This window comes from Notothenia rossii, assembly GCF_949606895.1.
Source record: "Notothenia rossii genome assembly, chromosome: 6".
Lineage (NCBI taxonomy): Eukaryota > Metazoa > Chordata > Actinopteri > Perciformes > Nototheniidae > Notothenia > Notothenia rossii.
Window position 1 is genome coordinate 25,143,608 of NC_136909.1, and position 20,685 is coordinate 25,164,292.

The 20,685-nt window shown below is 41.1% G+C and overlaps 4 protein-coding genes across 6 annotated transcripts; 3 read left to right on the plus strand and 1 right to left on the minus strand.

Moving 5' to 3' along the window:
- Window positions 1-2,604: 2,604 nt before the first annotated feature.
- On the plus strand, window positions 2,605-5,388 carry LOC307044352 (betaine--homocysteine S-methyltransferase 1-like). Its single transcript, XM_079689506.1, has 8 exons — window positions 2,605-2,753; window positions 3,425-3,557; window positions 3,674-3,786; window positions 3,922-4,113; window positions 4,210-4,357; window positions 4,445-4,627; window positions 4,712-4,940; window positions 5,042-5,388. Exons 1-8 carry the CDS (start codon window positions 2,736-2,738, stop codon window positions 5,229-5,231), a joined length of 1,206 nt encoding a protein of 401 aa, XP_079545632.1. The 5' UTR covers window positions 2,605-2,735; the 3' UTR covers window positions 5,232-5,388.
- Window positions 5,389-6,212: 824 nt separating this feature from the next.
- On the plus strand, window positions 6,213-10,346 carry LOC307043515 (betaine--homocysteine S-methyltransferase 1). Its single transcript, XM_079688011.1, has 8 exons — window positions 6,213-6,331; window positions 7,056-7,188; window positions 7,362-7,474; window positions 7,716-7,907; window positions 8,002-8,149; window positions 8,585-8,767; window positions 9,540-9,768; window positions 9,871-10,346. The coding sequence occupies exons 1-8, from the start codon at window positions 6,314-6,316 to the stop codon at window positions 10,046-10,048; spliced, it is 1,194 nt and encodes a 397-aa protein (XP_079544137.1). The 5' UTR covers window positions 6,213-6,313; the 3' UTR covers window positions 10,049-10,346.
- A 1,228-nt stretch (window positions 10,347-11,574) lies between these two features.
- kgd4 (alpha-ketoglutarate dehydrogenase subunit 4) lies at window positions 11,575-16,602 on the plus strand. Of its 3 annotated transcripts, XM_079690554.1 has the most exons (6): window positions 11,575-11,621; window positions 11,816-11,943; window positions 12,200-12,304; window positions 14,906-14,972; window positions 15,236-15,420; window positions 16,002-16,602. In XM_079690554.1, exons 3-6 carry the CDS (start codon window positions 12,251-12,253, stop codon window positions 16,017-16,019), a joined length of 324 nt encoding a protein of 107 aa, XP_079546680.1. In that variant the 5' UTR covers window positions 11,575-11,621; window positions 11,816-11,943; window positions 12,200-12,250; the 3' UTR covers window positions 16,020-16,602. The 3 variants fall into 3 exon arrangements, with proteins under 3 accessions (XP_079546680.1, XP_079546679.1, XP_079546681.1); XM_079690553.1 differs by lacking the exon at window positions 11,575-11,621 and having other exon boundaries at window positions 11,628-11,943; XM_079690555.1 differs by lacking the exon at window positions 11,575-11,621 and having other exon boundaries at window positions 11,628-11,943; window positions 14,909-14,972.
- An 89-nt stretch (window positions 16,603-16,691) lies between these two features.
- Window positions 16,692-20,178, minus strand: pdxp (pyridoxal (pyridoxine, vitamin B6) phosphatase). The gene is made up of 2 exons (XM_079690552.1): window positions 19,395-20,178; window positions 16,692-17,814 (listed from the first exon to the last, which is right to left on the minus strand). Exons 1-2 carry the CDS (start codon window positions 19,984-19,986, stop codon window positions 17,468-17,470), a joined length of 939 nt encoding a protein of 312 aa, XP_079546678.1. The 5' UTR covers window positions 19,987-20,178; the 3' UTR covers window positions 16,692-17,467.
- Between the last annotated feature and the right edge of the window lie 507 nt (window positions 20,179-20,685).

Sequence of the window (20,685 nt, forward strand, 5' to 3'; positions counted from 1 at the left end):
AACGGAAGTGAGGGAGGTAAACAAATGATTTAAAATGGAAGATGGAACACACACGGACGGCTATTTCACCTCATCGGTTTATAGAGCTGTTGTTCGTTCATGTTTTCAATGTACGAGAGTGAAAATGGAAAGAAAAACGCTATTTGTTGTTTGTTTATATCACGGAGTCTGTTCTTCTTCTCTTTCTTCCGGTTGTTCCGGTTGTTGCCTCTTTTGAATGATGAATACACACTACCGCCGCCTGCTGGTGAGGAGAGTTATTGCCACTCACGCATGCGCAGTTCATACGTGCTCGGCTCGGATTTGCGGTGTGTTCCAGTGCGCGAAGTCGGCAAATACGCAGGAGAGTCCGGCGACGCAACAGTCGGTGTCGGCGTCGGCAACTTCTCAGGTGACCGGCCAGTCACCGTATTTGGCGACTTCGCGCACTGGAACACACCGCAAATCCGAGCCGAGCACGTATGAACTGCGCATGCGTGAGTGGCAATAACTCTCCTCACCAGCAGGCGGCGGTAGTGTGTATTCATCATTCAAAAGAGGCAACAACCGGAACAACCGGAAGAAAGAGAAGAAGAACAGACTCCGTGATATAAACAAACAACAAATAGCGTTTTTCTTTCCATTTTCACTCTCGTCCATCCAAAACATGAACGAACAGGAGCTCTATAAACCGATGAGGTGAAATAGCCGTCCGTGTGTGTTCCATCTTCCATTTTAAATCATTTGTTTACCTCCCTCACTTCCGTTAACAATTCTCATGCACTGATTCGCTAGCTGAACAGCCAATCAGTGTTATCCCTTTGTCCGACTTCCGGTGGTGTTCCCGATGCTGATTCAACATGTTGAATCGGCAAGAAAAGGCGTCAGGTCGGCAGAAAAGACCCGACAGTGCGGCGCACACCACTCCGAATAGGGCGTGCCCACGCTCTTGTTCGGCCCGACTCCCATTTACTGCCGATTTCGGGCCGGTGTATCTGGGCCTTTAGATTGATGCCACTTAATAAAAGCAAAAGCCAGAAGAAAGATACCTCAACCTGTAAACAAGAATCTGTCTAATTTCCCCTTTTATTTCCCCTTAAATAAATGTGTTCCGGGCTTTTCATTTAGATATGTGATGATTTTATTGAGTAACATATCCAAATAGGGTTGATATGTTCATGAAATGGAAATATGAAGTCTTATGCATTAAAGATTTAACACATCCTGTTGCTATTTCCAGTCCAACATCAAGTCTAGTCCGATGAGTTTGAACAATGCTTGGCTGCAGAGCATGAATTTCAATGACAGAAAATACTTTTCTGTAGAAAAAACAGCGTATCTACAAACTATTGCCAGATAAATGTCTGGATCTAACAATGTTATGCAATGCAATAAACAGTCTTATTAGATGATCAGAGAGTAACTGTGTTTCCCCAATGCAAGCAGAGGAAATGTTATAGTGAACCATAGATTAGAGGCGTATTCTGAACTTTGTCTCTGTTGATAAACAGCTCGAGGAGGGCAATCTGAAACATTCCCCCTGAAACTGGATAGACCCAGAGCTGACAGAACTAGGCCGCACTCTACTGAAGGTCAATATCCACGTATCTGTGTCTGACAGCAATGAAGCAATGAAGACTGTGGGCAGACGAGCTACTGGTTAGCCTTAACTAATGCAATGATCTACATGCAGCACTTTTTTTATTAATCCAGAGAAAATATCAAAATGGTCCATCAGGGCTCTGATTCAGGAAAAGCTGAATTCGAAAAATATAATATGTCCAGAGCTGCATATAACCAACAATTGAATTATTGATTGAGTTGTTGGTCATTTTCTCAATTAAATGTTTTATCTAAAAGACATCAGAAAAAAACAAATGTGCAATGGAATTGTCATAGGAGATATCAAACTAATACATGTTATGTCAATGACTTTGTTTGATTTGTTGCAGCTTTATATTTGTTTCAGTTTGTTATAGATTCTTTGCACAGCCAAAGACTAAAATGAATAAATCACAAATCTTTCCCTTCTGTTATGAGATTTTGGTATAAAGCCACAACATACAGATCAGCCACAGGAGCTCGAACAGGGAGCATTGCTGTAATGTATTATCAATCTTGTCTTTCAAGTGTTTTTATCTTCATGACTTTGGAGACATCTCCAACTGTTGGGACATTGTAAGTTTGTTAAATCTCTAATTGCAACAAACACTTTGGGGTCACACGAAGATGACGAATACCTGAAGGATTTGTATTGGTGTTAGCTGGCTGGTTTACTAATAACATATTGATATTTAACCATTTTGGCTTATTTTGCAGAAACTACTTTTCAAACAAACTCTGGCCTTTGAAACATCTTTAATGTGTTACACTCCACTGTAGTTCCCTGTCTCCCAAATGTAAGTTTACAGCAAAGCACAAATGATTTGGGAGTATGTTACTTCTTAAACTAGTGATATTCATAAAATCCTTAAACTGGCATATCTCTCTTTCTATATTAGACCACATGACTCTGCCTCACTTGAACTGACTGCTGCCCATGTCATCTGCATTGATCTGTGAGCTCGACTGTGTTGCGCAATGTCCAAACAGACATGGGCCAATTACCCATGAATTTGGCATCGAATTTAAATCCACCCATATTCACTCTGCAGTATAAATGTGGTGGGCAGCAACTCAGTGTGCACTCTTCGGGCTAGAACAGGGGTTTGCTGTTACCAAGTGATAAGTGATCTAACTCAAACTGGGAAGAAGAGATGACATCTGGTAAGAAGGTGAGTAAAACACGAGCACCAGTTTTCCATGCTAAGGTGGAGGGAATATATTTCCCAAAGATCTGGTTCAAAGTTATAACGTTCATTCCACACAGATACTGTATCAACTCTTTCTTTGGACACAGCAGGAGGGTAAACTAACCTGAATGTGCATTACTTCTATGTTGTGTTTTGAGGAAACATACATTTATATCTTTTGTGTATGCAACATGTTCATCTATGTACTGCAGGTCATAGTTTTCCCCTTGATCTTGACTATGCTGTTGTTACAGAAACCTTGTCAGTGTAGGTTTTTGGTGTGTGTGCATTTGGTGAGCTTGCACAAGGTTTGTGTAATAGCCAGACTAAAGCGGTCACTGCTGGAGAGTCTCGGGCAAAACACTGCTTTTATCTTTGCACCTTTGAACTGCAGCTTCTCTCACATAAACACTTACAGAACATACATGTATCAATTGTAAAATGCAAAAGGTACTGCAGAACTGTATGACATCAAATTGTATTTTATATTACTTAAAATCACATGCATTCTTTTGTCTGTTTGGTTTGTTGGAAGTTGTATATATTCCTTGTTGTCCTTGTTGAGAAATGAAAACGATAAAAACATCAGGATTCTTTTTTTAAACCATTCAGTGTAAAAAGTGTGATATGCATGTGTCCCTCTGCCCTCACAGGGTATCATTGAGCGTCTGAATGCTGGGGAGGTGGTGATTGGCGACGGAGGCTTTGTGTTTGCTCTCGAGAAGAGAGGCTATGTGAAGGCCGGGCCATGGACTCCTGAGGCTGCTGTCACACACCCTGAGGCTGGTTAGTCAAGTAGTACATACACATAATTGTATCCAAAACGACATGGAGGGAAGGTGCACAGACCTAAAAGAACAACGTTTTGCCTCATAAATGACACATTTGTGTGTTTCCTTCAGTGCGGCAGCTGCACAGGGAGTTCCTGAGATCAGGATCTAATGTCATGCAGACATTCACCTTCTACGCCAGCGATGACAAACTGGAGAACAGGGGTCAGAACTTAAAAATCTCTGTGAGTACCGAGCCAAAGCACCACAGTGCAAGTCTTGCAAATTCTAGTTTACTTCACGCTGATTTATGAATAAACATAATGTGATTTGCAAAGAGTGTGATCAATGGTCATCAACAGAATGCCTTAATCTTTCAGGGGGCAAAAATCAACGAGGCAGCCTGTGACCTGGCACGAGAAGTCGCCAGTGAAGGAGATGCCATAGTAGCTGGTGGAGTGTGTCAGACTCCTTCCTATCTTAGCTGCAAGAGTGAGATAGAAGTAAAGGCCATTTTCAAGAAACAGCTGGAGGTGTTCTTGAAGAAGAATGTGGATTTCCTGATTGCTGAGGTGGATTCATGTCATGTCATATCATAGATACTTCAATGAATGTGAAATATAATCAGTAGAGCAAATAATACCTCTGTGTTGTTTTTGTCCTTGCAGTACTTTGAGCATGTTGAGGAAGCAGAGTGGGCTGTGCAGGTGCTCAAGGCCAGTGGAAAGCCTGTGGCTGCTTGTATGTGCATCGGACCAGATGGAGACATGCACGGTGTCTCACCAGGAGACTGTGCCGTCAGGCTGGTGAAGGCCGGTACGTTTTCAATGTACGACTTAGTTTCCCTACTTAAAGTCAGCTGTGTTATCTGATATTTCATAAAGCATTTCCTATTTTCTCCAGGCGCCCAGATTGTGGGAATCAACTGCCACTTTGACCCTGAAACCTGCGTGAAGACTGTGAAGTTGATGAAGGAGGGAGTGGAGAAGGCGCGGCTGAAGGCTCACTACATGGTGCAGCCTCTGGCATTCCACACCCCAGACTGCAGCTGCCAGGGATTCATCGATCTGCCAGAATTCCCCTTTGGTAATATTTTTGTCTTGGAAACAAATGTAGGGAACAGTTGTGTATATGGCATCTTTTCACAGTTGTCTCTCTCCTTTTTCTCAGCCTTGGAGCCCAGGATCCTGACCCGCTGGGACATGCATACGTACGCCAGAGAGGCCTACAAGGCTGGCATCCGCTTCATTGGAGGCTGCTGTGGGTTTGAGCCTTACCACATCAGGGCTATAGCTGAGGAGCTGGCCACTGAGAGAGGGATCCTTCCCCCAGCCTCAGAGAAACATGGAATGTGGGGTTCTGGTCTAGAGATGCATACCAAACCCTGGGTCAGAGCCAGGTACACCAGCCCAAATATTGATTATACTTGAATGCACACATTTTTGTATAGATCATTTTTACAAGGTATCTATGTGTAACATGTGTCTTTTTGTCCCCCAGGGCTCGTCGCGATTACTGGGAGCACATCGCTCCCGCATCTGGACGTCCCAAGTGCCCGTCCTTGTCCACACCGGAAGGCTGGGGTGTGACCAAGGGCCATGCTGAGCTCATGCAGCATAAAGAGGCCACCAGCAGTCAAGAGATAAAGCATCTGATGGAGATGCAGAAGAAGGCCAAGTCATCTGCATGAGCAAGTCGAGGAAACCGAGGCACCCATACCTGCAGTTTGTCAACAAGAGAGCGACGGGGGAAGGAGGGAAGTCTTTCTGGGTTCAGTTTGGATGTCAAAAGCACTTGAAACATAACCCTATGTAAACCCCCAAAAATAAACCTGAGTTTGTCACCTATGTTTATGTGTTTTCATTGGGGAATAAGCACTTTTAGACTGTTCCATTCTAAGAAAGATATAAAACAGTGTCTTGTACCATAAATACCAACCCCAATTCCCATGAAGTCGGGATGTTGTGTAAAACGTAAACAAAAACAGAATACAATGATTTGCAAATCCTTTTGGATCTATGATCAATTGAATGCACTACAAAGACAAGATATGTAATGTTTAAACTGATCAACTTTATATATTTTTGTAAATATTCACTAATTTTGAATTTGATGTCTGCAACACGTTCCAGACACTTCCCTGTTTCCAATCAACCTGAGGAATATTACAAACAGGTGTTTTTCGAGCATTCTTCAACTTTCCCAGTCTTTTGTGGCCCCTGACTCAGCTTTTTTGGAACGTGTTGTAGGCGCGAAATTGAAAATGATTGAATATTTACAAAAAAACAATAAAGTTTATCAGATTGAACATTATATATATTTTCTTTGTAGTGTATTCAATTGAATATAGGTCGAAAAGGATTAGAAAATCATTGTATTCTGTTTTTATTGACGTTATACACAACGTCCCAACCTATTGGAATTGGGGTTTGTATGTCGTACATTTCACATTATGCACAGATTTGGGCCTTGCTTGTTAAAAGTGGTTCTAACTATCAAGTTATGAATCTGTCCAGTCAGGGTCCAAAAGACATAGACCCACATAAATCAACAAGACAGAAAAACACCCCAAAACCTATAATTAACAGGGACACTCACAATACTCTCATTCAGCTAAAGAAGGGAGGGGAGCGAGTCAATATTGCAGTTGTGTAAATTGCCTCTTGCCAATCAGAGCAGCCCTTTCTTTGACCCCTCCCCTCCTCCAGAGAGATTTAAAGTGGCCTCCTGCTCCCTTCTAATCCAGTCAGGGGTCCACACTACTGCAGGATTATGGCACCAGCAAAGAAGGTATGAGTGAACTTTTGTTTTAGGAAGAGTGTGTTATTGAGACCATCCTGCAGAAGAACAACACAGGGAATTAGTTCTGTGGATTTATAATGTCTGATATGTCTTATTATATTGAGCTGCAAACTAAAGAATGGTTTATGTTTTTGCCATAGGTTTTGAGATATTTGTGTCTTAGACCATGACCATATATGTGTGATGCTTATTATGGGCAGAGGGATATAGTATATCCAAGGCATCTTCAGCACAACTGGCATATCAGGTCAGATGTCACTGACCAATTAACCTTCAAGCAGTTCAGGTAGACATGTAGTTATAATGTGTCCTGAAAAAAAACCAGACAAAAACTCTTCTCGACCCCTCGCTATACAATAATGATTAAATAAACCTGTTTTTCCTTTTGGACAAATATAGCGATGACGATTATCCCTCATTTATATTGACTTTAGTTTTCAGTCATGAGGAGCTGTGCAGCTGTTGTCAGACATGTGCTGCTGTCTTCACGAATCAGGGTCATTGAGAGAAGGGGCATGTAAGATTACATTTGGGAAACCACTAAGCATAATCCATATTCCAGTGTCTTTATTCCTCCGGCCTAATCAAACAGAATCAGTCTGATCCGAGTGAGCCATTGTGATCTACAAGAGTTATTCTAGAGGCTCATCACCAGCATAATATTCATATTTATTCTGCTTGATTCTAAGTTGATATTGTCCTGTCATGACAGGGAATCTTGGAGCGTCTTGACGCTGGAGAGGTTGTGATCGGCGATGGAGGTTTTGTGTTTGCTCTGGAGAAGAGAGGCTACGTAAAGGCCGGTCCCTGGACACCTGAGGCCGCCGTAGAGCACCCTGAAGCAGGTGAGAACCAACTATTTTACCAGCTTTTTCTCTATTTCAACCTAAAAATAACTTCCTTAAAATAATCCTTTGCATGTATTACCTGCAAATGCCTTTTCCTTATGCATTTTACTGTATGTTACAGTTAAGATGGATGTTTCCCTTATGCAATCCTATTTGTTTAATGATTTCAGTGCGACAGCTGCACAGGGAGTTCCTGAGGTCCGGGTCCAATGTCATGCAGACCTTCACCTTCTACGCCAGCGATGACAAACTGGAGAACAGGGGCAACAAGCTCTCCTTCACTGTAAGTTAATGGGGCATCACACCACTGCCATAGGAATAAGCAGAATATCCTGCATGTGGCGCATTGAAAACAGTGACTAAAACAACAAACTAAATAAAACATTCGGATGAAATGCACATTAGCAGTTTTATTAAACTGTTAATCTCAATGAAAACTTTCTATTTAAATATGTATTTATGTGTATCAGGGTTGTCTTTTTGATTCTCACCTTTATTGACCATTCTTTGGCTCTGTTCTGCAGGGAGCTCAGATCAACGAGGCCGCCTGCGATCTGGCCCGTGAGGTTGCCAACGAGGGCGACGCTCTGGTTGCCGGGGGAGTTTGTCAGACTCCATCCTACCTGAGCTGCAAGAGTGAGACAGAGGTTAAAGCCATCTTAAAGAAACAGCTGGATGTGTTTGTCAAGAAAGATGTCGACTTCCTGATTGCTGAGGTCAGGATAAAAACGTTAGAATAACCATATTCATTCCAGATTTCTTTGATTTTTTCCTGGATATTAAGAAAATGCTGATGTCATTGTCCTGCAGTACTTTGAGCATGTGGAAGAGGCTGTGTGGGCCGTGCAGGTGCTGAAGGAGACAGGAAAGCCCGTCGCTGCCTGTCTGTGTATCGGACCAGATGGAGACATGCACGGTGTCTCACCAGGAGAGTGTGCCGTCAGGCTGGTCAAAGCTGGTGAGTTCAGTGTTATTTAATTCAAACAGAACTAGTTAATGGATACGAAAAGTAGTTATAGCGAAATATTAGAGATTCAGGTTTAAACTTGTTCATATAAACATATCTTATCATCTCATGACCTCTCTGCAGTGTGACCTGGCAGGGTCCGATTTCTAACTGGTAGACACAAGATAAGACACATCTGTTTGTATACTCTTGGTATCATTAATTAACAACTGGCCCAAGCCTACGTGCCAAAACCTTTTTGGCAGTTGCTTTGTCATGTCACCACCAGCACCAACATGATTACCATTAAAAGAAACCAGCCAAATGCAAAATGTGTAATAGATATAACCAAAATCTTCAACCACAGTTGTCGCTGTCTCTTCGTCATGTGTGCTTTTTTTGCCCATCTGTAAGAGTCAGCTGACATAAATTCACATTCTTTTATAGGAGCTCAGATTGTGGGAATCAACTGTCACTTTGACCCCATGACCTGCGTAAAAGCTGTCAAGATGATGAAGGAGGGAGTGGAGAAGGCCGGTCTGAAGGCTCACTACATGGTGCAGCCTCTGGCATACCACACCCCAGACTGCAGCTGTCAGGGATTCATCGATCTGCCAGAATTCCCCTTTGGTAATAATATACTGTGCTGCATTTAAATTTGACCATACCACATATGACAATATATCATAGGCAGTTTAAACCTAAAATCAAAAATACATATTTTTCCTCTGACCTGTAATATCTTTATCAATCTTAATTGTTCTGCAGTGATTTGCCTTGTGTTGAGGATATCAGCTATACAAATTCCTGCTATCTTTTGAATATAAAGAAGTTAGACCACACTCAGCTTGTGGTGCTCAAAGTGCCAAAAAATACATTTGTAAAACTTAACAGCGTCTTTCCAGTAGCCTAATTGTGACCCAGTATTCAAGATGATACAGACCCTGTTGGGAGTAGGTTCCTGGAGGAACTTTTTTTGTTTTACGTAACCAAATCTGCCGACCGTATACCCGCACCAAATGGAGTGAGCATCTACCCGTGGACGAGAGGCTCATGACAGCTGGAGATGTTAACATTAATAGTGCCTCCTTTGCTGGGCTGTAACGTTAGATTGCTCAGGAAAGCTTCTCGTCCACAAATAGATGCACACTTCTTTCTGTGCAGTGATACACTTAGCTGGTGTCTTTATTAATATATAGCACTACACGTCAGAGGATAATGTGTATTTTTTATTTTGGGGCTAACTGTCAAAAGCAGTTTTCTCAGTGTGCATGCACATAGAGTATAACCACTGCTAGTGTATTGTTACTTAATCCAGCAAGGTCAATTATTTGATATAGAAATAAAGAAATTACCCAAAAGCAACCGCTCAGGAATAAAATGTGTATAAATCCTCTGCCAGGTCTGGAGCCCAGGATCCTGTCCCGCTGGGACATGCACGCATACGCCAGAGAGGCCTACAATACTGGCATCCGATTCATTGGAGGCTGCTGTGGATTTGAGCCTTACCACATCAGGGCTGTTGCAGAGGAGCTGGCCCCTGAGAGAGGTTTCCTCCCAGAAGCGTCAGAAAAACATGGCAACTGGGGTGCTGGTCTGGAAATGCACACCAAGCCCTGGGTCAGAGCCAGGTCAGAAGCAACTTTTAATCCTTCACTCAATATCACCTAAACTCATTCAATTGTGAAAAGTGTTAGTGGGTTCTTACGGGTATGACTTTTTGTGTCCTATAGAGCCCGTCGCGACTACTGGGAGAACCTGAAGCCAGCCTCTGGTCGTCCTCTGTGTCCCTCCATGTCTTCCCCCGATGGCTGGGGTGTTACCAAGGGCCACTCTGACCTCATGCAGCAAACAGAGGCCACCTCTAAGGACCAACTCAAACAGCTGTTCGACAGGTCAAAGAGCCAATGAGTCTCTCTCAGTCAGCTGGCAGCAGGCCTGGGTTAAACAGCCGTGCAGCTACACTGTGGTGTGCATGATCTCTAACAGTGCTGCACCTAACAAGCTTAATTTCAGGGGTCACATCTTGACTTGAGGCCATCACTGTTCTGTGCAATATGTTGATTGTAAAGCTTAAGTTGATGTGTAGCCACAGCGGGGTCTTAAATTAGGTGTCGACCCGTGTTAAGATCGGGACCTTTTTTTCCATAATTCTGGACCAGTTTGTTTAATAGAATATAATCTAATAAAGTGTGAATTGGCCATTTGATGCTTCAGGTGTGGTTTCTTTGAGTGGATTGGTGGGTGGGTGTTTATCAGTGCTATCATCGGTAGATACAGTATGTGTGACAATCATGAACATGCACACACACATATGTATCTTGGAAAAAGCTGTGCACGAACATACAACATCGACTTAAACATGTCAAAAAAAAGCAAAGTTTCAATTCAATGATAAGTATAATTTAATGATTAGATCAATAATAGTTAGGTCACATAGAACAACATATTGTTATGTGTTTCTCTGCGGTTTGCAGAATCATGTCAGATAATAAACATAACGTTAGGAAATTTTCTGATCTCCCACTGGGGTTTAAGGGAAATGGGCGTTAGTGTTTATATTTGTGAATTACATAGGATTGAAGGCACCACACATTGCAAGGCTTAAGTGAATCATGCAATAAATGATGGATCCAGTAGATGGCGGTGTTGGGATTGTATGGCCCATATTTCTGACCGCACTTACAAAGAGCCTTAAAGGAAAGATGTTCCACCAGCTAGCACCAGCTGGTAAGAAGTTGGCATTTTGTTTCTTATTAAAAAACGCTGTCCTTTATTCTGGTATGTACATTTTAGACTCAACGGGTCAATCTACCAATATTTATTTATTTATTTATTTACAGTATTTTCTGTGCAAAGGCCATTCCACTGGTTTTACTATTCATAGAGACTATTCAGAAAAGATTGAAAAGTAAGTGTTTTATGGCCCAAATGATCAAGGTATCTCTTCCTTTAGTTGGACAGTTAAACATAAAGTCTGCATTATATAAAAGGAAAACTAGTTTAAAATAAATGCACATAGCCAGTCAGGGAGTGCTATGAAGTAAGCTATTTACGCTGTTTTGATTTTAGATACAGCATCTTACTCTTTATAGGGACACAAATTCAGGATATCCAGCCTTTGCTGCTTTGATGTGTATCTACATTGATAGTTAAATGTTATTTGTATGTCCCTTATACATCTTAAACATTATGGACTAGCAATATTTAAAAAGCTAATTTTATTAGACTATATTTAATTTATGTTGTAATTATTATGTGATGATTTTAAGTATAAATATCAATTATAATATGTTATTACTAGAGCATGAGACATTCTTGCTTTGATTTCCTAGTGCATGCCTTGTGTATTTCCTGTTGGTGACACATCTTCTCCTATAAACGCTCTCTGCTGCTTCCCTCGTCGTTGATTGGACAGTCTTTGAGCAGATGACCTTGTTATCCGGGTTTTCCTCCCCCAATGCGGAGTGAAATAAAATACAGGGTATTATATTTGTCTTTGACCTAGCACAGTAGCCTTGTTTTGACATTTTGTGATATCACGCAGAAAATATAATTGCCTTTTAATTGCTTTATGAGGTCAAAAGGGACATGGAGCATCATTAAACCTCGACTGGTTTAGCTTTGTATTGGATTAAGGTCTTTTATTGGTCTATTTTTGTATGTCCTTTTTGACAGGAGGCTAACTCACTACCTGGGATGGGACGGCTGCAGTATGTCCTGAGGATTTGACCTCGCAGGACAACCTCTGGGTCTACACGTCGGTCGTCTGTGTGTAATAATCGTCAGTGGTAAAGATATTTAAGGCAAGCCTAATAAAATACTCACATTTAAGGTTTACTATTTAATCTAGTCTTAATCACCCGGTTTGAGAAGATCTATGTTATTGCTGTATAGTCTAAAAAGGAATCTTCTATTGATGCCATTGATGTGTGAACTGTTATCAGCATCTTAACCCCTCACCATAATAAACTGCATCCTCTGGACAACTATGTAGCCTACGTTATGGTATAGACCTCGCTGTTTATAATGACAGTTGCGCCACCTTGTGTTGTGTTTCAGCAACTGCAGGGAGCTTTATTTGTATCCCGGAAGTATAACTGTGAGGTCGTCATGGGGAGCAAAGTCAGCTCCAAAATGGCAGCTCCGGCCGCTCGAGTTATCCAGGTAACGTTGCTCCTGATTTTTTGATAATCTACTGATCACTGAGTAAAGCTTACATTAACTTTGTAAACTAAAATTGTCGCTTTTCTGTATGTGTTAACATTTAATTATTTTTAAAGGTGAGGCCTTTTTTAGGGTGACAAAACCATCGTACCCTTGTTGATGTCCTTGTTAAAGAGCAAAACTCACAGTATTTGGACAGTAACCGGAAAAAGGTTGTAGCCTACTTGTTAAATCAATATTACATTTTTCATGACTGATTCCGATTAGTTCAAGATGTTAACCAGCTTACATGTACTGGAATAACAACACCATATTTACCTCTGAATTGTAGTAGAATAGAATTACAAAGTAGTAGCATAACACTGAAATACTAGTAAAGTATTAGTACCTCAGAATAGTATTTGAGTACAGAAATGTACTACTTGGTTACACCACTGCCTATATTTATTTTTCCTGAGAAAACACATTGCTGTGAGTTGTTGTTGTTGTTGTTGTTGTTGTTGTTGACAGTTCATTTATGTATTATTATTTATGACTTCTTTACTTATGTTTAATTCTCTCGCTCAATGACAAATATATTTTATTTTTGAGAGGTTGTTTTACCTGTGCCCCAGTAGCCAGTGGTGAAATGTAAAGCAGTGATGAAGTTAGATTCAGGTTGGATATTCGGCAGACATTCACTCTGGACCCAGGCCCTTTCTCATTTCACTAACTCCCCTCCTCGACTCCCCTCCTCGACTCCTATCCTCGTGTCTTAGTCCCGCCCACAGGAGATGCGAGCCGAGGAGAGAGGAGGAGAAGCAGCAGGCGGTTAGAGAAATTAGAAATCCTCTCCTCTGAGCGGTCATTTTAAAGAGACGTCCATTAATGATGACAGGAGGCACTCTGTCTGATGGACAGAACTGTGTTCATGATGACTTATATATTTACTTTGAATTCATTGACAGTGCGGTATAATGAGACTACAGATGCAGACATATATATACACACACACACACGGGTATATATAATATTTATATAAATATATACAATTTCAGAATCAAACAAGTATGAGAGCACTCTCATAATAACGTAGCAACACTATCAGAGACTGGATATATGTCAAACCTCTTTTAAACATCACTGTTGCCGAAAATGCATCCACGGAGGAGCCGTGGAGGACCGTGGAGGACCCATCAGTGTATCCTCGGTTATAGCTCCTCCAGAGAGACTCCTCGACGCTCGATCCTCGGTCCTCAAAGTGTATTTAGAGAAATGAGATGTCCTTCAACATGGCGCGCTGAAATTCATTTCCGGGTCACTACTGGAGGACCGAGGAGTTGAGGAGGGGTAATTAGTGAAATGAGAAAGGGCCCAAGTCGTCTTCTTCCTCAGTTTATTAGGCCCAATTCCAATTTGATCCCTACACACTTTACACTCCGTTTTAGCGGTCGCATGGAGGGTCCGCCACATTACATCCCATTCCAAACCAACTCGTGGGGAGTGGGTGATAAAGCTCTCCAACAGAGAGGGTGTTTCTCAATGTCAAGGAAGGATGCTCCAGAGCCACTATTTCAAGTATGCTACGTCATCGAGTCCCGCCGAAGGACTGTTCCAATGTCCAGGCTCCTTGGAATTCTACCGAGCCCGGCGTCCTTCGTAGCGAGACATTTCGAGGCTGCACATGTGTATTCTCCGCGGTCTTAAAATTCCAAAATGTTTACAATTTAAAGAAGCAGCTGAGTTTTGTAAAACATTTGTTTAAAATAGAATAATCTCAAAAATCCAATAAAAACAGGTGCGTCCTACTAGTCCAGTGTAGTAATCAATGCTGCTTTGATTTGTTGTCATTGAGGTTTTTTTCATAAAATATAAGATAGAAGACAGACTTCCATTCAATAGAAAATAGATGTTTTCGACTTGCCTAGTGTATTAATAAGTTCTAGTATGGATTGGGAATCAATGGGTCGTATAACACGAGAGCTATTGAAAAGAAACAAGGCTTTTTGAACCAAACTTTTTCCGACGGCTCACAGACTTTGACACAGTTGTCTACGTAGTACTTTTATTCAGGTACATTTGCCCAAGTAATACATTTAAGGTACTTAGTTTGGAGTATTTCCTTTTTTTGCAATTTCTTACTTCTGAGGAAAATATTGTACTTATTACTCCAAAATATTTATATTACAGTTTACATTACTTTTCAGATACATTTTTTATATTTTTCATGTCAAGCTAGGCTATTTTTAAAACCCTCTTGTATCAGCTAAACAATGCATTGTCTCAATGCTGAAATCAGAGCTGTGTTTCTAATCAAAAGTTGAATTGCTGTACATTAAACTGCCCAACAGTATAAAGGAGTTAAAGCACAGCTTCCATCACTGTCAGTATCCCAGCAAACAGGTCAACATTGTTTTATGTGGATTTGGACTGTCTAAGGATCTGCAACCGTACTGCAACAGCGTTATTAAAGATCTCAGCAGGGATACTGCAAATAAAAAGCTAAATTATGTGAATACCTCATAATAAAATGTTAAATATGTGTTTAATTTAGGTTTATTGGACCTGTCAATTCATAGACACGTTATTATTCACGCCGCTGTTTTAATGTTTATGTGTTAGCAGGCTATTCGGCCTCACGCACCTCTCATCAAGTTTCCCAACAGACAAGAATTCCCAAGGCCCAATGGTGAGTATAAAGAAGGCGAATAATGGACGGATAGTGTCCACGATGACCTTAATGCATATGATGATGTAAACTGTTAAGTTGTTCTGGGCCTATTTTATTGTTTCAAGGTGTATTTTTCTCTGGTTGCATTTACAGTAAAACTGCAATCATTTTGATACATTTTTACAATAGGATGATAAAATACTCAATAAGATGTATACTCTTCTTAGTGCTTCTTGAGTTGCCTTTTATTCATAGTGATTTTGTTTCTATCCTTTTTTTAGTCGTAGAGGTATTGAAAACCTTAGTGGTTAACACTTCTCCACACAAGGCTCCAGCGCCGCCTCCAAGACCTCATGTACCTTTGACCCCGATCTCTGGCACGGCGGACACCCTGGCCACCATTCAGCTTCTCCCTGCGAGGTACCGCAGGAGACCCATGACAGTGGAGGAAATGGACTACATCCAGGTGAGGGGCCACACTGAACACCCGACTTTAGACTATACACACAACAATTTGGCCTTAAGCATTTGGTCTCAGTTAGAACAGAGGTTCTATATGTTTTTAATCAACCAAGGACCCTTTACAAAACATAGAATCTACCAGGAACTCCCCATTTGTCCTTTGGAATAATTTGATGTAGCCTAATTTCTTTACACTTCCAAGGTCTTGAGTTCTGTAAAGAACCACAAGAGAATTGTATGAAACACATGTTAAACATGTTTGCAGATATGGAGTTATAGATCAGTTAGAATAGGTTTTATTATTTCAATTTTTCAGGGACCCCCTGGCATAGAGCCACAAACACTCAGAGAACCACATGGCCTTTGTCCTTGAGTTAAACCTGAGATAAACCTGCATAGTAACCTTTGGCCCTAAGACTCCTATAGGTTTTAACGGTTGTCTGCATTAGTACTGTAGTTATACATAAGTTGATGTCTCAGTGCACTCTAAAATACAAATGTAACCCATTTATAGACATATTACAACAGGAGGCAAAATCTGAAACAGTAAACCTTAAACGTGTTTTATGCTTTTTTTCTTCACAGCGTGGGGGACCAGAGTGACATGAAGCAACTTATTCACTGCAACCAAAGTCCTTATTTGTTAGAGATTATTACTTGTCTTTAACTATGTTATTCAGCACAAGATAACCTATTGCCACATGAGACATGATGTAGAATAAAGTATTGCATAAAGCCTGTTAAAATGTACATATGATTATTTTAGATGCGTTTGTATTTAAGTTCATACTTGAGGGATATCTTCATGTATTACACACAGCAGAGCTTTAACAATAGCAGGTTCCATTATATCCTGTATAGGGACAGCACATATTACCCACAGGCTTCTTTTAAAACCTTGGTTTTTACATTATAGCAGCTCATCTAAAGATTTTCATATTATCTTGCACTTCCCCTGCTATATCACCACATCTTCATTGTAGCATGAGGCTCTGGTACATACAAGAAAATGATAAGGTTAGTTTGATTTTCATGTCTTTCACTGCAATACATTGACCGATCTGTGTGTTAGAATACATAAGGCAGAATATGCTGGATCTCAAGTTGCAAAAGTAAGGAGTGAAATGGTGTTCAGTTCATGTGAACTACTGCTGGATTCAAACTATTAAAAGAATATTGTATTTTATATGTGGTGTTCTTATCATGCTTGATGTAGATGCGTTGACACAAAACAAGCAGAAGATAAGGACTCATAAAAAGATGAACAACTTCATATCATTTTAAGCATTTATTGTTACCGTTGCTAGCATGCTCTATGGTAAACATTAACAACATTGACATTTCACAACAGTGCAGTATGATTGGCGACCATTAATGTGTAAATGGTTGTCTAAGACTAAGTATCAGATTCTGTAAGCTGTTTAGTTCTTATGAATACTGGCACATTAATACAGACATGATAGAAAGGTGAATATACACGTCACCTATCTGACTAGCAGATTGTCTTCTTAGTCTCCACCAGAGTGCAGAAAGGCTGTCAGATTTAGTTTTAAATTATCTCTTGCCAAGTATTAGGAGAAGTCACACTCTGGCGAACACATATGAGAATACCACTCTGTTAGTAAGTACATGTCTGCTTTTGTGCAAAAAATAAAATAACAACCAACTCCTAGACGCATGAATTCCGTTAGACAACAATCCATGGCTTTACAAAAATAACTCTGGAGGTTCAAAGCCAATTTCAAACACGACCTATGAAGTTTATGAAGAAGAAAGTGCTGTATTTTCATATATTATTATAAACGCTTACAGCAACTGGGGAACTGTCAAGTCACAAATGGGCACAACACTAGAAGAAACACTGAGGTAAACACTGAATTACTGATTATTTGGGGCGAATATTCTACTCTACGCGCGTCAGTCGCAACATTAACAGCTTCTTGTTACTGAGAAACATTTCTAGTTGTGGATAAGGTAGGAGCAAAAGCCACACTAAACACTGCAATACAGCAGAAGCTATCTTTGCTTCGAGCTGCAGGCCAAAGGACTCGTCAATTGGTCTGTTCGTCCTGTTCCTCAAAAGCAGGTAAGAAATCAGCGATACTGTCCACTATGTAGTCGGGCACAAAGCTATGGTTGGTGGTCAGCTCACTATCCCTGTACTCCTCCGCATCCTTGGTCTGAGACACCCCGGTGAGAGTGAGCATGGTGTCCAGCCTGCAGTTGGCCCCGAACAGCATGTCGGTCTCCAGACGGTCCCCGATCATCAGGCACTTGGCGGGGTCCACCCCTTCGAACTGACTGGAGATGCACTCGAACATGAAGCGGCTGGGCTTCCCGATCACTGTGGCCTTACGACCTGAGGACACCTCCAGGGCCGCAGTGAGGGACCCAGACCCTGCCGGGGGTGAAGATAAAAAGGTTAGACTAAAGTGAATCTTAAGAGATGTCCTCCAACAATCACACACTAACCCGACTCCCTCAAGTATTTTGTCTAAGTACCAAAAAGCAACGACAACCCACCTATCACAAACAGTTCTGCAATGTTGATTTATGGTTTTAGTGCTTCTGTGGCCATTGTATTGCATGTGCTAGTCCATTACAAATCTCATACAAATCCTACAGTAATAACCAAGATTTTTTATGATTAACTAGAATGACTTACTGCTGTAAAACTCCCTCAACCAGTCAAGCTGCATTTAAAATCCTTGTCTGCTAAATTGCAATATCAATACTTTTCCTTATCTCACAGCCCCAATTTACATTATCTGATTTAAAGTCTATATAACTTAGGTATGCAGTTCATTCATTGCTTTTAACTAACATTTCCAATCTAAGGAAACTGCCAGCAGCTATCTTAACACATTATTGCTTCATTACAGAGAGACACTTGTTTCACTACCTTTAAGTGCAACATAAAAATTCATTTGCAGGTTCTTGAAACTTAAACTTGATTACATAATAGACAAAACTGAAAACCACCTTGGAGCCTCACATTACTGTGTTAATAAGTAACAATTATGGCACGCGCAACACATATGGCAATATACAGGGCTAAAGCTAAAAGGCATTTCACAGGTCCTGCATTATTGTAGGGTACATTTATGGTATAAATATATGGTATATTTACCCTAGAAATAATACAATGAAACTGTCATGTGCAAGCTTTCTTGCTCTTCAAATAGTAGACCCCTTGAGGATGATGGTGTACATAAACAAAGCACAGTGAGTGTGAAGAATGGCTATCAATCCCCATTAAAGATTTGAACATAAATCAAATATAGCCACACATATGATGTTGTTTTCTTTCTGCCCATGTTTGAGGTATGGTATCTGCACTAAATTATATTCTGGTGCAAAAAGCTTAAAAATACAAAATCTGAAAAGGTACAGCTACATACTTTTTCAAGAAACAATGCAATTTTAACCAGGTGTTCTGCACTTCCTTTGGAAAATGAAAACGTTTCTTTACACACCAATATAGTCTAATTATCACAAGTCAACAAAGGCTTATTCTGTTAGCTTATTCTTATTTTCCAGCATCTTTTCACCCAGTGTTTTTTGTATTTCAGTTTAAACAGTGAATACCAAAATGAAAGAAATGTATGGGATTAAACCATGTAGAACTTTTACTTGTATTGGAGTTATTTGTTCACTGTGTGGTATTATTACTTGTACTAAAGCAACTTATCTCAATAATTATTTTACCACTGGTAATAATTATTTAGTTAAGCTTAAGTGTGCAACTTCAAGCTATTGTAGGAAAAGTGGGTGAATGAATGAAAAAAGAAATAAAATCAATGAGAAATTCTAATGGCCACACCAAACTGATGTTCCAGCTCTAGCTGAAAACTGGGGCCTGTGCCTAATAAACCCTATAATAATCTATAAAGGGTACTTGGCACCAATACAAGTTCAGTGCAGTGCATAACACTGGAGAGGCCGAGCATTAACAATGGAGGCATCACCACCACCTACCTGGCAGTATCCGGCCCCCTGACAGAGGGTGCCAGGGGTCGATGTCTGTGGCCAGGAACAGACAGTCCGGGTCTTTCAGGTAGCACGATGCTTTGGCCAGTTTGAGAAAAGTCATTTTATCGTCATGTCCCACCAGCACTGCCTTGACGTCCGGGGCCAGGGGGCAGTTGTAGATGGTGGCGTCCGGGTCCTCCGCGTCCTCCACGCAGGGGACGCCCGCCTCCTGCAGCTCGGAGCGCAGAGCCTCGCAGCCCATGACGAACACCTGGCCGCTGATCTTCACCACGTCCCTTAGGTAGAGAGCCGAGCAGTACGACGAGCTGAAGATCTGCTCCAGCATCACGTCAGTGAAGCCGAGCCGGGAGAACTTGTGCACATATTTCTCCCGGGGCCTGGTGCAGTTGTTGGTGACGAACACTACGTTTTTACCGTTCCGTATCAGCGAATTCACCACTGTCGCCGCGCCCGTCACCGCCTTCTCTCCGTGCCACAGGACCCCATCGCAGTCCAGCAGGATGAAGTCCTTCGCCTCCAGCAGGTTTCTAAGCTGCGGACCTCGAATTTTCTGGCAGCCTTTGAAGGCGCCTGCCATTCCGGCGTTTTCCTCGGTATCCTCCGTGTTTCACCTGTTAGTGTTTCCCCATATTAACAGCTGGTGCATAATGTACAAAACAGAGGCTATAAAATAAATCAATGTCAGGAAATCACATAGCAGAGTCCTTGCAACGTATACGCCGACCAGAGAGCTACATAAACATTGACGGCTAACCACGCCCACGTTGTCGACCCTGACCAATGAAACGACAGCATTTTAACCAATCAGGTTCGTGCAAGTCACCAGACTTTTATGAGGAACATCCTCTAAAAAATGGCATTGCGCTCCCCTAGCGGCGGAAAGACACTTTTAAATATGACATTGTATGTTGTGTTTTAATGTTGAACACATAACATTACATGAATCTACAAAAAATGTTTTATTTCCTCTGAGATCATGACCCTGAACAGCATTATAACATTGTAGGGGGTTCAGAAGAAAGATCATTTCCAATGAATCTATACATTGAATTAGGTAACTTAATGTATAGGCTATAACTGCTTCATTGTATAGTTCGTCATATTTTTTTGTACCAAATCTCATCTTTAATATAAAGTTATTTTTAGCTAAATGTAGTGGGAAAGTGCAAGGCTTCCCTCTTAAACGTGGTTAATTGTGGAGCAAAAGAATAAACATAAAGTAATACTCAAATTTAAGAACAAGGGGCAGTTCAAACATGAAGGTTGTGTCCCTTCA

Excerpts from the sequence above, each read along its gene's own strand:
- LOC307043515 (XM_079688011.1), top strand. Across the intron at positions 8,150-8,584 it reads CGTCAGGCTGGTCAAAGCTG|GAGCTCAGATTGTGGGAATC; the intron begins GTGAGTTCAGTG and ends ATTCTTTTATAG. Across the intron at positions 9,769-9,870 it reads AAGCCCTGGGTCAGAGCCAG|AGCCCGTCGCGACTACTGGG; the intron begins GTCAGAAGCAAC and ends TGTGTCCTATAG.
- pdxp (XM_079690552.1), bottom strand. The coding sequence starts at position 19,986 with ATGGCAGGCGCCTTCAAAGGCTGCCAGAAAATTCGAGGTCCGCAGCTT. Across the intron at positions 17,815-19,394 it reads AGGGGGCCGGATACTGCCAG|GGTCTGGGTCCCTCACTGCG; the intron begins GTAGGTGGTGGT and ends CACCCCCGGCAG.
- kgd4 (XM_079690554.1), top strand. The coding sequence starts at position 12,251 with ATGGGGAGCAAAGTCAGCTCCAAAATGGCAGCTCCGGCCGCTCGAGTT. Across the intron at positions 12,305-14,905 it reads CGGCCGCTCGAGTTATCCAG|CAGGCTATTCGGCCTCACGC; the intron begins GTAACGTTGCTC and ends TTTATGTGTTAG. Across the intron at positions 14,973-15,235 it reads AGAATTCCCAAGGCCCAATG|TCGTAGAGGTATTGAAAACC; the intron begins GTGAGTATAAAG and ends TCCTTTTTTTAG.
- LOC307044352 (XM_079689506.1), top strand. Across the intron at positions 3,558-3,673 it reads TGTCACACACCCTGAGGCTG|TGCGGCAGCTGCACAGGGAG; the intron begins GTTAGTCAAGTA and ends TGTTTCCTTCAG. Across the intron at positions 4,114-4,209 it reads TGGATTTCCTGATTGCTGAG|TACTTTGAGCATGTTGAGGA; the intron begins GTGGATTCATGT and ends TTGTCCTTGCAG.